This window comes from Typopeltis vanoorti, chromosome 22, assembly GCF_054136105.1.
Source record: "Typopeltis vanoorti isolate ZY-2024b chromosome 22, IOZ_Tvanoo_1.0, whole genome shotgun sequence".
Classification (NCBI taxonomy): domain Eukaryota; kingdom Metazoa; phylum Arthropoda; class Arachnida; order Uropygi; family Thelyphonidae; genus Typopeltis; species Typopeltis vanoorti.
The window spans coordinates 61,146,708-61,160,969 of record NC_143570.1 but is presented as its reverse complement, the minus strand read 5'-3'; the positions used below and the strand labels follow the sequence as shown (position 1 = coordinate 61,160,969).

The following is a 14,262-nucleotide window of genomic DNA, read 5'->3' as shown; positions in this document are numbered from 1 at the left end:
ATCGCAGTCAATTAAGGAGAGCTGGTCCAAGATTATCATTAATTTTAAACAGCATCTTGTGAAAGGAGGCAAACAAGTGCTGTAGACTCTCTCTCTCTCTCTGGGAATAAACACACACACACACACACACACACACACACACACACACCCACACACACACACACACACACACACACACATATATAACATTGCATCAGATTCGCGTTCATGCCCGGGTGTGCGTTCAAAATACATACACCTTTGAGCTCTTTGAAAAGATGTACAGATGGCAGCGAGTAAAATAGTTAGCATTTTAATAGTTTTAAGCCGCTCAGAAGGCGAGGCAGAGTGAACTATTGGCTGCGATTGCTATTGTGTCAACAAATCCAGTTGAACGTTGTCATGAGTTGCTGTTTTTGTTTTTTGAGTTTCAACTGCTTCATGAAGTGTGAACTGCCGTTGTAGACAAGTTTTCATATATAATATAGTCAAGTTTTTAATATATATAAATTTCTATAAATTTATAATTTTTTTTTTGCCCATATTTACAATGGCCAACAGTACGGTAGTCGAAGTAGGTAAGCCTTTTCCTCCTCTTCCAAATTTTACACCTTTCAGTAATTCAAATATACCAACCAAATATAGAATTCTCCTTCATTATTGTTTTCTAATATGTCATGAATTTTGTAGCGCCAGTTGCAAAAGCCAAGACAAAACACCCAACCGAAATGAACACGCGACGCCACTGATATATATAAAACTATTATCCATCACCACCACAAGCAGTATTTTTTGTCTGTAAATTTGTAGTGTTCTCATGGTCGATTTGCCTGTATGCTGGATGAAATACCCAAGTTTCAGGAAAGAGAACTGTACTACCTCTGTACGAGATCGGCTAACTAACCTTCAATTGAAAAAAAAACCGTATGAAGATTCCTCTTGTCAAGACGTGAATCAATCTCTGGTCTGATGGTGGAGTATACCTGTCCACTAGTCTTCAAAAGTTATTTAGGGATAAATGGCCTCACCTGTTTCCTTTGACTTATAGAAGACTAGCGGATGCCTTTTATTCCACCAAAGGTATAAAAAGATGCTGGAGAATTCATTTCTTGAAGACCTGCATTCTGGATTGGTATTAGGCCCATGCATTACGTGAATGTTTAAGATAATTATCAGTTCCTATAATCAAACTGATTAATAAATATCACTAATGGTAAGGTGCCAATGGAGTGGAAAGAGGGCAAAATAGTCGTATTGCATTAAGGAAACTCTAAGACAGAATTAGAAAAAACTATAGATTAATCAGTATTTCAGTAGTGGTAGTTAGGTTACTGGAGAAATTGGTGAAGGATTAGGCGGAGAGGAATATGCTGCTCTATAAGAAACAACATGATTTTGTGTGTCTTGCCTTAGTAATTTGCTTACTTTTTATATAATCAAGCGACAATGGATTTGGATAAGGGAAATGGATACTCAGTGATATTGCTAGAGTTGCAAAAAGCATTTGACAAGATTCGACTATCGCATGAATTGGAGCAAATAGGGATGGATATGAATCTAGTGGTTTGGATTATAGGGTAGCTAATGGAAAGATATCAAAGTGTGGTTTATGGAGGAGTTGGGTCCAGGAGAAGGCCATCGACCAGTGGTGCACCACAGGCCTCAGTACTTGGTCCTCTGCTGTTTAATTTGTGCATCAATGATATACGAAATGATTTGACAGAAAAACTTCAATTGTTTGCCAATGATACTAAACTGAGAAGATCTGTGGTAAATGAAGGTGATGCACTTATACCGTAGGAAGACTTAAACAGGCTAGCAATATGGGCAAAGGTAAATGGCTGCCATTTAAATGTGACCAAGTGTAAAGTGATGCACTTTGGGAAGAGATCACAAGCTGTGTACTATATTGATGGAAGAACTACTACTAACTGTACAGGTCAGGCACTTCTGTGAGATTGTGGACAGGGAGTTGAATCCTAAAGGACATTACCAAGGTTATCAGACTTCATGGTTGTTGAAGGACATGCTAACAAGCAGGGAGGGAGAGAGAGAGAGAGAGAGAGAGAGAGAGGAAAAGGTTAGTAATCCCCTACATAAGGCCATGTCGGGATTACTGCACACAGATCTGGACTCCCGATTTCCTTGGGCAGGAAGAAGTGGTGGAGAGGATTCAGAGGTGAGTGACAAAGATTGTGGCAGATTTATGGAATGCTTTCTATCTTATTAGATTGACGGTTTGTTGTCTTCAGAAATTAGCTGATAGGTGAAAAATAGGAGACACAATAGAAACATTTAAGTTATTAAATGGATTTTATAGAATTGACACTCATGACTTTTTCCATTACATGGCAGGAAGGGAGAGAACAAGGGATTACCCGTCAGAATACTCTAAGAGTGTAGTTAGCGAGAGGTGTTAAGGACTAGGTTTTTTCTCTCGGACAGTGGTAAATGGATTGCCAGAGGTAGCTGTGAGTGCTTCATTAGTGAATGAGTTTACAGAGAGGTTTAATAGGTATTGTGTGAATAATGGTTAGTGTTTGAATAATGGATCTCCTACGATGAGTCTTCTGACTCTATGGAGATACCTGTATAATAATAATAATAATAATAACAATAGTAATGTTTTCAACAGGATATCAAAAGAGAATTTGGTTTAGATGAATGTGCAACATATTAGACGATGAAAAATTAATGACACCAGTAATTTTAATTTTGATCAAGAGAAATATATAAAAGCAATTCCAACTAATGCACACTATAAATACCTAGGAATATTAGAACCTAGTGAGATTCTCCACTCGAAAGGTAAACAACATGCAGCAGCAGCAGAAAAAACCAAAAGAGATAGAAATATTCTGAAAAGATAACCAACTGAATTAAATACAATTAAAGCAATGAATTCTTGGGCTATACCAGTGATCTGATATGCAGCTGGCATAATAGATTCGACAAAAGAAGACCTGGACAAATTGGACTGCAAAACTAGGAAATTTATGACTTTGCATCATGCATTACATCCACGAAGTGATATTTACTGGTTGTACCTACCAAGGAGAATAGGTGGACAGGTGTGCTGCAAGTGAGAGAGACTGTGAAAAAAATAAGAAGAAATTAGTTTAAAAAGTTACATCGACAATAGCTCTGAGCAAATGCTTCACGTCGTTACACAAGTGGGCCTTATAAAAGTAACAGGAAACAAATCCGATTGCAAAAAGGAACAGCAAAATAACCGATATGTGCACTGGGTAAATAAACCCTTGCATGGCCAATTTATTCAAGATACTGAGGGAAAAATTAATGTGAACACGACCTGGCAATGGCTACAATATGGATATCTTAAAAAAGAAACAAAAGGATTTATTCTAACAGCTCAAGAACAGGCATTAGAAACTAATGCAATCAAAGCAAAAATTTTGAGCATCAATAATAAGAGCAAATGCAGATTATGTAATCAGAAAGATGAGACTTTGGAACATCAAATCAATGCCTGTGGCAAGATAGCCCAACTGATTATAGATACCATGGTGGTTCTATTATAGATACCACTTGATCATGGTGGTCCATGATCAAGTGGCCAAAATAATATGGCTTTCCTACTTATGATAACTGGTGGCAGCATAAATTTTAGAATACAAACTGATCGGCATTTGGAACACGATTGACCTAACATCAATTGTCGAACATCGAAAGGTTTGAATTGTTGATATCGCAGTACCACGTGATAATAACATTAACAACAAAGAATTGAGAACAACAAAGAAAAAATTACTTAATATCGGGATCTGGCAATCGAAGTTGGCCCCATATGATCTACAAAAAACGACAACAACAGCATTACTTGGATCAGGTTTGAATTATTGATCTCGCAGTACCCAGTGATAATAACATTAACAACAAAGAAAAAATTACTTAATATCGAGATCAGGCAATCGAAGTTGTCCCCATATGATCTACAAAAAAAAAAAAAAAAAAAAACATTACATGGAACAGTCCATGTTTTATGGTGCTACCCAACAGACTATTCTTAGATTCCTGGGCACAATCTGAATTGCTCTGTATCACCAGTCAAATTGTTGTTTAAATGATATCTTGTTTTGATTGTGTATCAGTTATGTGAATAAAGTAATAATAATAATAATAAGAGCCTGTGTAGCTCAGTGGATGTGGCGTTTGCACACCACCCCGCTAGGCCGCACGAAGGAAGTCTTGGTTTCGAGTCTAGTCGGCGACTAGAGGAAATTTTTCTAAGCCTTTTTTCGACCGGTTCCCGAGTTAGTCGATCTCTGGCACGGGCAAGCAGGTTTTTCCTCCCGGAAACTCGGGTTTTTCGTCCTGTAAACTCAAGAAAATCGACCGTAGAACCCACATTATTTCAGACATTAAATATATTGTGTTAGGGTTAGAGACCACGAGATGGCGGCACATTTGAGCCGTCTCTCTTCACTGCGTACCGCTTAATTAGTGATAGCCTTGGGCCATCTGTCTCTGATTGGGTACCAGTGGAGATTGAACTGTCCACTCAGTCTCCAAAAGTTAGATAGGGCTAAATGGCCTCGCCTACTCCCGTATATACGGGAATAAAAAGGCGTTAGCTGATTTTTTTTTGATTTTTATTTTAATAATAATAATAATAATAATAATAATATGGCCAATTAATCAAACAAGTGTTTACAAATAAAATTGTCCGATTGTTGAATGAGGTAATAAAAGAACTAAGACAGCGAGGTGAACGCTTTACTCCAGATACAGCATATAATAGAAACAGATAGAGAACCTGTTGATAGCAGCACTAGATGTAAATGGTCAATTAAACTCTTGAAGAAGAGAAAAGTGGGTAGCCAGTCTTCATCCTTAACACCAGGATTATTTTGTTCAGCATTGTGTGTGTTATGGTCGATTTTTTGGGGAATACAGAGTTAAATATTCGAGTTTTCTGAAGAGAGAATACCCCAACTGCCATGTTAAGTTTAAATATGGCTTTCCAACTCCTCATAACTAAACTAATCGGCATTTGGAACACAATAGATCTGACATCAATTATCGACCATCGAAAGGTTTGGATTATTGATATCGCAGTACTCAGTGATAACAACAAAGAACTGAAAAAAATTACTACATATCGAGATCTGGCAATCGAAGTTTGTAAAGTTCTTTTAGGCGTTCGGCGAATGGAACTAAATTTCTGAGGTCTTTCTTTGCATGGACTGACACTATCAATGCATATGTCATTTCTGCAGAGATACACAGCATCTCTCTCTCTCTGTGTGTGTGTGTGTGTGTGTGTGTGTGTGTGTGTGTGTGTGTGTGTGTGTGTGTGTGTGTGTGTGTGTGTGTGTGTGTGTGTGTGTGTGTGTGTGTGTGTGTGTGTGTGTGTGTGTGTGTGTGTGTGTGTGTATTTTCTGCTGTGGAGAGACACCATATACTCTTCAGTCATCTTCTTACATTTCATAATTATTCACCAAGAAGATAATCATACTTGAAATATAATTTCTGTTTTAGAAATGTCTATATATATTTTGATATAGATTTGGTTACTTCGTTAACATATTTCAAAGCTAAATTCAGAATATATCAGGGTATTCCGTTTCCTTCCCTTTCATTTCGTTTATTTATTTCATGGCCTTCCAAGATTCGGGGAAGAGAAACATTGTTATCTCTTCTTATACTAAGCTTGTCTTTATCTATGTCACTTTGTGTAGATCGCAAATCGTGTACTTTTGTTATTTGATTTCTGGGTTTGCTAACACGACTGTAGCACATGACTACCTGAGAGTGAGGTTATGCATACCCTCTGTTCAGTGGTTTTGGTTTGTCATTCGCTGGTGTTGTGCGGTTTCAGCTGTGGTCCAAAGTTATAAGATCAGACTGGTGTACTTGACATTGGTGATACAAAACTGTTGAATTTTTCTTCATTGTGAGGTGGATTAATTGTTCATTTTTGCTTAATGCACACACCAGTGTATAGTTAACAGATTTATTTTAAACATTATCAGTTGCAGAAATTAAAAATTCTATAGCTACTTTCAACATAGTAGTGCAAAATGTTAGCACTCATAAATAGGTTTCTAGATTGGATCAAAAGTCTATTTTGGAAAGAAGAAATGGAACTGACGTTAGTTGGTCTGCAGTATTCTGGAAAGACAACATTTGTGAACGTGATATCAGTAAGTAGTCACACTTCTTTAAGTTCGTAGAGTTCGCTTTCTCATTTCCCCTCTACTGTTCATTGACTACTTTAAAAAAAGTGATGGGCGGTGCCAGCTGCTGCGTTGTTTATTCACTGTATTAGAATTAAATAAGTTAAAGAAAGACTGACGTTTCTTTTCTTTCTTTCTTTCTTTTTTTTTTTTTTTTTGTACCTGTTTCTTTTACAATTTAGTATTTTCTTAAAAGTATCACTTTTGATGAACGTGTCTGTCATCATGTGGTTTGAGAAATATTTTTAACTGATCAAGCAATACGTTTGCTTGACCTGTATATTAATATGTACATTAATGTATCTTGATCCTTACCTGATGGAAGAAATAGAACAGGATATTAACATGGCACATCATATATACGACGTCGGATTCATCATTGAAGGAAAAAAAAAAAAGTCTTCCAGAACAGTAAAGGAATGATTTATTCTGAATAATCTGTAAATATGCGATATTACATTTCTTCTTAACCAAAACGTACAGCGACAATCATTTAATAAAATGAAACCACAGTTTTTTATTTCATTAAATGTCTTAAGAACGGAACTTAAAAGTTTTTGAGAACTTTTATATACAATGTAGTATAAATAAGCTTATTAGTATAAATACTAATAAGCAGCTGAGTGAAAAAAAAATTGACTGTGGTGTTTCACTCAGCTGTGAGTCAGTCCTATACAGAGGTCCAGTAAACCGCAGTTTGTCAACCTGCAGAACATACCAGTCCTGTACAGTTTATAGATGCAACACATCTGTGGTGATTATATTATTATATAGGCACCTTCATTCAGGGACTCATTAAGACTTGAGTGCTTTGATGTTTTCTGTAAAGAAAAAATATTTAAAATAAAACTTTTTTAAAAATTTGAATATCTTGCAAATCGTTGCTATTTAGATTTTACGCAGTAAAGTACCGTACCAACATGTTGAAATACTTTTTCTTTTTTTTTTTTTGTCTTTGAGAAATAACCTGCCTGACTGCTGTAGGTGTTAATGAGTGCTGGTATGTAATATTCTTGAAACATTAAGTACCTCATATGAGTCAAAGCTTTAACTACAGAAATACTTGAAGGCTTATGTAATATTTGTATATATTACAAATATTACTGTAACTGGTAGACAGATTACAGCAAGCATGCACAAAATGGTTCAAATCTATTTCGAGACTTCTGAAAATATCATGAAAATATACCATCTTTACAGCAACATAAGATTAATTCTTCAGTACTGGCAGCACCCTCTGAATGTTCAAACTTCTTGCCTTGTAGAACTCAGCGTGAATTTCTTCATTCATAAAACAGAACTGTAGTTGAGTTCTGTTCAGTAAGATGTCTCAACTGCCCTTTTGAGCAGAAACTTTTTTTTTGTGTGTCTGACACTGAGTTTTTTTTTTTTTTCCAGACACATTGTATTGTAGGCTGAATATGAAACCAGAGTTGGAATTGATGAACTTAAAATGCTGGATCTTGAAATGTTTTGGCACACTTGCTGGAAAACCAAGGCTTTAATAATGGTGTTTTGGATAGTATAGGAGATAAACTCATTTTGCCAAAGATTATCTCAGTTGTTTTTTCAGAGCAGGTGTTTGGTGTGTGAGAAGGGGGGGGGGAACAGTAATCTGACCATGCAAATGAGAGATAATGGGATGACCTCCAGGATTTCTTGGAGGTCATCCAATTTGACACCATATAGTGGCAAAGGATGTGAGATTGAGAATGACTGGGTGAATTTCCATAGAAAAGGAAATGGGAACAAGGTTATAATCTGAGTCATCAAGAGCACAACTGACATCTAAAATGCATTTGAAAGGAGAGTGGTGAGGATTATCTGGTATTCTGAGAGCAGTTTTTGATGATACAGATTCCTGATTTTAGTTAATAGTTATGCAGAGGTAAAGCAATACATAGCAAAAGTGGGGAATACTAATTTTTAGATGGCAGAGGTAATTTGATTTTTGCTACCAATAAATTGGAGATAATGCAGAAGAGAGAGGTCTGCCAAAGGATTTGGTATTGTTGAAAGTAATACTGAAAAAGGTGTTTTGTAGTCAGTAAAAGTGTATTGAGTTTTGCTAGTATTAACAAGTCTGTCAGAATCAGATTTAGTGATTAGTGTAGAGACAACTTGTGTTAGGTTGTGTTACTAACTGATTTCTCTAATTCAAGCTGATTTAGAGAAAGGAAATCAGCTTGAATTGTAAATATTGAAGTCCCCATGAATTACATCATTCAGTTATTACATTGCAGATCAAGCTGTATAGATAATTAAATGGATTAGACTAGTTACCAGAATTTGGAGTCAAAAAGACAATGAATGAATACAGTGAAGTATCACAAACATGTTTTGAGTGAGAACAGATCATAAAGTGGGATTTTATGTTTGTCATTGTCTGATGTGGAACGTGCAAAAGTTTTCTGCTATGCATATGCTTTATGCAACAGTTGTATCACAGGACAATAACTCTAAGCAGACTGATACTTACACTTTAAAATAAAAGGCAGTGAATGCAAGATTTACGTTCAGTGGGTGGCATATAATGCTCACTAGTGGGTAACTTTACTGGGCATATCTCATTTGCTGAATGATGTTATTGATCATATTAGACAGCATTATGTTGTTAGTCAGCTATAATAAAAGAAAAAAATAACAGCAGACGTTTGACATATGAGCAGGAAATTATTAATCTACTTCACCTGTAAGAATCGTTCAGTATAAAACTAAGTTTTCATACAATATGCTTCCATAAAGTATTCAATTTCTATACCTAATGAAAGCATATTTTTATCAGCATCAAATTCCTGATATTTACCTTCAAGGGGTGTACAGGATATGACAGTACTACATGAAAATTTTATATAATTACTTCCTATCTACAATTTTCCTACAAATCAATTTGTTACCTGTCAAGGCTCCAACATTGTCAGATCTTATATTTCTATCTTCTAAGGCATTTTTTACAGTATCAATCCACCTGTATCTTGGTCTTCCTTTGGGTCTTTTTTCCTGCCAACCTGGTAGAGAACACTTGTTTTGCTAATCTTTCCTCTTCTATTCTGTTTAAGTGACCATATACCACCTGAGATTAGCTCTGCTAACACACTCCTGGATGCTAACAATGTTAGCATCCAGGAGTGTGTTAGCAGAGCTAATAGCAAATAAATTTCTAACGCACTTTTTACGGTATTAATCCATCTGTATCTTGGTCTTACTCTGGGTCTTTTTTCCTGCCAACCTGGCAGAGAACACTTGTTTGCACTACATGAAAATTTTACATAAATACTTCCTGTCTACAATTTTCCTACAAATCAATTTGTTATCAAGGCTCCAGCATTGTCAGATCTTATATTCCTATCTTCTAAGGCACTTTTTAGGGTATCAATCCACCTGTATCTTGGTCTTCCTCTGGGTCTTTTTTCCTGCCAACCTGGCAGAGAACACTTGTTTTGCTAATCTTTCCTCTTCTATTCTGTTTAAGTGACCATATACCACCTGAGATTAGCTCTGCTAACAATGTCAGGTTCTTTCCTAATATCCTCATTTTTAATATGATATTGCCATTGATGCGATCTGTTCACTCTCTTAATCTTTCTCAGGACTCTCATATCTGCAATCTCTACTCTTTGATCAAGTGTTTTTACTTCTGACCCAGTGCTCAGATCGATAAGTGAATATTGGTCTGAACACTGTCTTGTATACAGCTAATTTAGTGCTTTCACTAATTTCTCTCTTATTCCATATAAATTTATTCAATTGATCCCCGACTATACCAGACTTTGTTGATTCTGTTGTCTATTTCCATATTTAATTTACATCTTCACTAAAAATTGTGTCTAAGTAGCTGAAATGTTTTACTTGTTCTATAGGTTCTTCATTCACAATGCAGTTGATATTTTCAATACTTCTGCCTATTTTTATTGTCTTTGTCTTATTATTATTTTTTTTATTATTATTACCTCACACCTCCAGGAGTCCAAAGACTCATCAATGGAGGGCATCTACTCTACAACTCCTTGTCTTACTACTCCAATCTTCATCATCCAACACCATCTACCGCCGACTACCACCATTGGTACTTTCACAGACAATCACAAACATCCATGCCCACAGCGGGATTCGAACCTGCAGCCTTTTGGCTGGAGAGCGGATATGCTAAGCACTCGGCCAACCAGTCCGGCATTATTGCTGACTTTTATATCATATCTATTACAACAGTTATTCAATTTAGTCATGGAATCTTGTAGCAGATTTATTTAGAAGTATAACATCTGCATAAAGCAAAGGGCTGAGATTAACATCTCCAAATTTGATATCAGGTTTAATACCACTTTCCTTCGTAATGTGATCCTGTACTTCAATTCTGTTGCTGACTTACAACTCAAATAAAGACTAAGTATTGCTAAATATAATACCCGATTGACACCATACAACTGTGGTGTTTTAAGTAGCTTTTCTCTTGGTACCTTGTCATATGCCTTTTTCAGATTTACAAAACTTAAATACAGATCTTTGTTATAATGATATAATTACGTAATCACAAGAAAGATATTTATTTAACCAAATATTTCGGTCTGGAAATAGCAGACCAAATATTTAACCAAATATTTGGTTAAATAAATATCTTTCTTGAGATTACGTGATTATATCATTCAGTCTTATGTCGCAAGTATCCTTGAAACAACAAGATCTTTGTTATATTCCCATGATTTCTCAACTATTTGTTGCAAAGTGAAAATCTGATCTTGACAGCCTCTGTTTGGCCTGAATCCATCTTGTTCTTCACCAAGCTTCTCTTCCACAATCCTTCTCAACCGTTTCTCAAGTATACTGTCATAAATCATACCAGGAACACTCAGTAGAGAAATACCTCTGTAATTCTCACATTCAGTTTTATTTCCCTTTTTTATATGGCACTATGAGAGCTCTACTCCAATCATCAATCAGTGCAGCTGCTGTAAGACTTTTATACTTCCATACTTGAGCATTTCTGGTTGAATATCATCTACTACAGCTGCCTTTCCACATTTGAAACTTTTGATGGCTTTTTCTACTTCAAGTATGGATATTGATTCTTGATTGCATGCTGTCACTGCTTTTTATCACTGTGCTATCATCACTGCTAGTTTCATTTAGCAATTTTACAAAGTAATTACTCCATACTTCAAGGATGTCTTTTTCTCCAGTTTTCATATCACCTTTTTCATCTCTAATTCTTTTTACAGCACTCTTAATTCCATTCCTGAGCTTCAACAACCTCCAGAATATCTTGCCACCTTCTTGATATTTATTTTCTATGTTCCTGCCAAAGTCCTCCCATGACTTTTGTTTAGCTAGTTTTACACAATGTTTAACTTTCTTACATTTGTCTCTGTATTCTCTAAGAGCACAAGCTGAATTATTTGCCAGGAACTTTTGATATGCTTTCTTCTTTCTCCTTCATGACCTCTTTAACTTCCTGTGTCCACCATGGAGTTCTGATTTTTCTATCTTTACAGACAACCTCACCACATGCTCTCTGGCAAAATCAATGAATGTTTTCTTCAGAGCTTGCCTCTGAATCTCCAAGGTTTAGTTCCTGTTCTCAAACTCTTTCATTTTTTCTTGAATGTTTGTGTATTTTAGTCTATTGTTCACATATGATAGCTGCTTAACTGTTATTTGCTTTAAAACTTTCTAACATGTTGTTCTTTTCAATATGAAATTCTTTTTTATTCTGCTCAAAACTAAATTGTGATCAATTCCAAATCCTCTGTACACTTTAGTATCCTGCACCAGAGAGAAAACATCACTATCAACAATAACGTAGTCAATGAGACTTTTCTTATTCCTTTCATCTTCTCTCCATGTGCATTTGTGCACATTTTTATGTTGGAACATTTTGTTACTAATAATAGTCCATGTCCTGAGCTGAAATCCAACAGGTATTTGCCATTATTATTAGCTTTGCTCTTTTCTCCAAATTTCCCAAAATATTTTTGTCTGACAATCATTTCCTACTCTGCTATGTAGATCCCACAACAAAAACCAACTTTTCATTTTTCATTGTGTCAGTTGCTTTCTCTAAAGCCTCAAAAAAATTCCTGCACTTCTACCTTAGCAGAACCTTCTGTGGGACCATAGACACAAATACATCTCATTGTCCAGTTTACCATTCTGATATTTACCCACATGACTCTACTTGAAATTGCTTGTCATTCAAGAAGATTAACATTGTATTTAGTGTTGAACACTATGGCTACCCCTTCTTTTCCTTGATTATCATTGCCTGAATATAACATTTTTTATTTATTGCTCAGAAAGATCAGACCAACTTTTGTCTTTTTTCTTTCAGTCACCCCTATTATGTCGATCTGGTACTTATCCAATTCCTCAGCTAGCTCCATTTCTTTACCTTCAACTTCAATCTTCAACTCTGATAATATTGAGTTGGGGTGTGTTTTAGGATTTGTTCCAGTAGCTGACTTTTTGCTGTTTGACCTGGTTCCATGGCAAAAACAACGGGGTCCTTGTTTAACCTGACGAAGCCCCAGCCGGCATGAAATTCTGTCGTGTTGTACCATCTTATTGTCTTAAACTATAATATTGTGGTTTAAGCCAATAAGAATACAATTTGGTCTGCTAAATTCCAAATTGCCAGCCCATCCTCAATCGTTCAGTATCCAGGTAGATCCTTTCAGGGTGCACCACCAGAAGGTGAGGATTAGACATTAGGTCAGAAGCCCTTGTCGGTTCTCCTCATTCCTTTAACGGTTATGTGGAGATCTCCTCTCAGTTATATAGCTTTGATCCTTAAGCACCCTGCATAATTTTATTGGAACTTAAATTTCAATTTTTTATTGTACATAATCCCTTTTTTTCTTCCATAAAGCTGTGTGCTTTTCACACTTTATGCATTTCTAGTTCTCAACTTGTTTCAACTATTTTTCTATTGTAATTCATAGGAGATAGTAATGGTTATTAGTGGAGAGGAGAGAATTACTGATGCCAGTTTGGATAAACATTGAGCATGGAAATGGCAATAGCAGAAACTGATATTGCCATCTGTGTGAAAGAAAGTCACTAATTAGCACTAGATCATTAATCACTGTACTGAATGAAAGATTTTTAGGGTACACATAAGGACACTACCCCGAATGTGCAAGCAGTACTTGGTGGTACAGATTCTGATTTGCATAGTTAATAGTTGTGCTCTTCTATGCAATGAAAGACCTTTTCCTAGACGAGAAAGAAGTTACTCAGAATGCCAAAATGGCAGTATACCATTCAGTGTTTGTACCTACATTAACATATAATTGCGAGTCTTGGTGTCTGATAACAAGCAAAGGCAAATGAACTACAAACAATCGAAATGAAATATCTTAGGAAAGTGGCACAAAAAACAAGATTAGATCGAATAAGAAACCAAGCTGTTAGAGACAATCTTCAAGTTGCATCTCTGAACCAATTCATAACAAAAGCCCAAATGAGGTGGTTTGGACAACTTACTTGAATAGAAGAAGGAAGAATAGTAAAAACTATATATGAGAGCCAGAAAATAGGAACAAGAAACAGAGGCAGGCCCAGGTAAGGTTGGCAAAAGGAAATTAAGGAAAAATTAGGAAAGAAGGAAATTAACTGGAAAGAAGCAAAAGAACAAGCCTTAAAAGTAAGAGATCATAGACAAAGAAGAGAAGAACAGTTGTGCTGAAGTAAGGCAACATAGTGGGGGGGGGGGATTAATTTCTTAGATGCTAGAGACAATTTGGTTTTTGCCACCAAAGATCTGAGGTTACCAAGAAGAAGTTTGTCTGAGGATTTAGATATTGTTAAAAGTAATACTGAAAAATAGGATTTTTTATTTATTTTTTATTTTTTAAAACAATAAGTAAAACTGGATGGAGTTTTGCTAACATTAAGTTCATAAGTCTGTTGGAATCAGTTTAACTGATTTGTATACATTATGCCAAATGAGAAAGCAAAGTCAGTCTGCTGCCATTAGCACAACATTTTTGTCAACTAGAAAATGTGATTCATATAATAAAACAGGAATCAGTGCTGAAGCACAACTCAATAGAACAGTATCTATTAGCCTAAAGATTTTATTAGTATC

The 14,262-nt window shown here is 35.8% G+C and overlaps 1 protein-coding gene across 1 annotated transcript in view; it reads left to right on the top strand.

Moving 5' to 3' along the window:
- Positions 1 to 5,717: 5,717 nt before the first annotated feature.
- The window catches only part of Arl8 (ADP-ribosylation factor-like protein 8), a 70,730-nt gene continuing 62,185 nt past the window's right edge, over positions 5,718 to 14,262 (top strand). Inside the window, exon 1 of the mRNA XM_090411773.1 lies at positions 5,718 to 6,146. Coding sequence (XP_090267899.1) covers positions 6,024 to 6,146 — 123 coding nt within the window. The 5' untranslated portion in view covers positions 5,718 to 6,023. The remainder of the gene's footprint in view (positions 6,147 to 14,262) is intronic.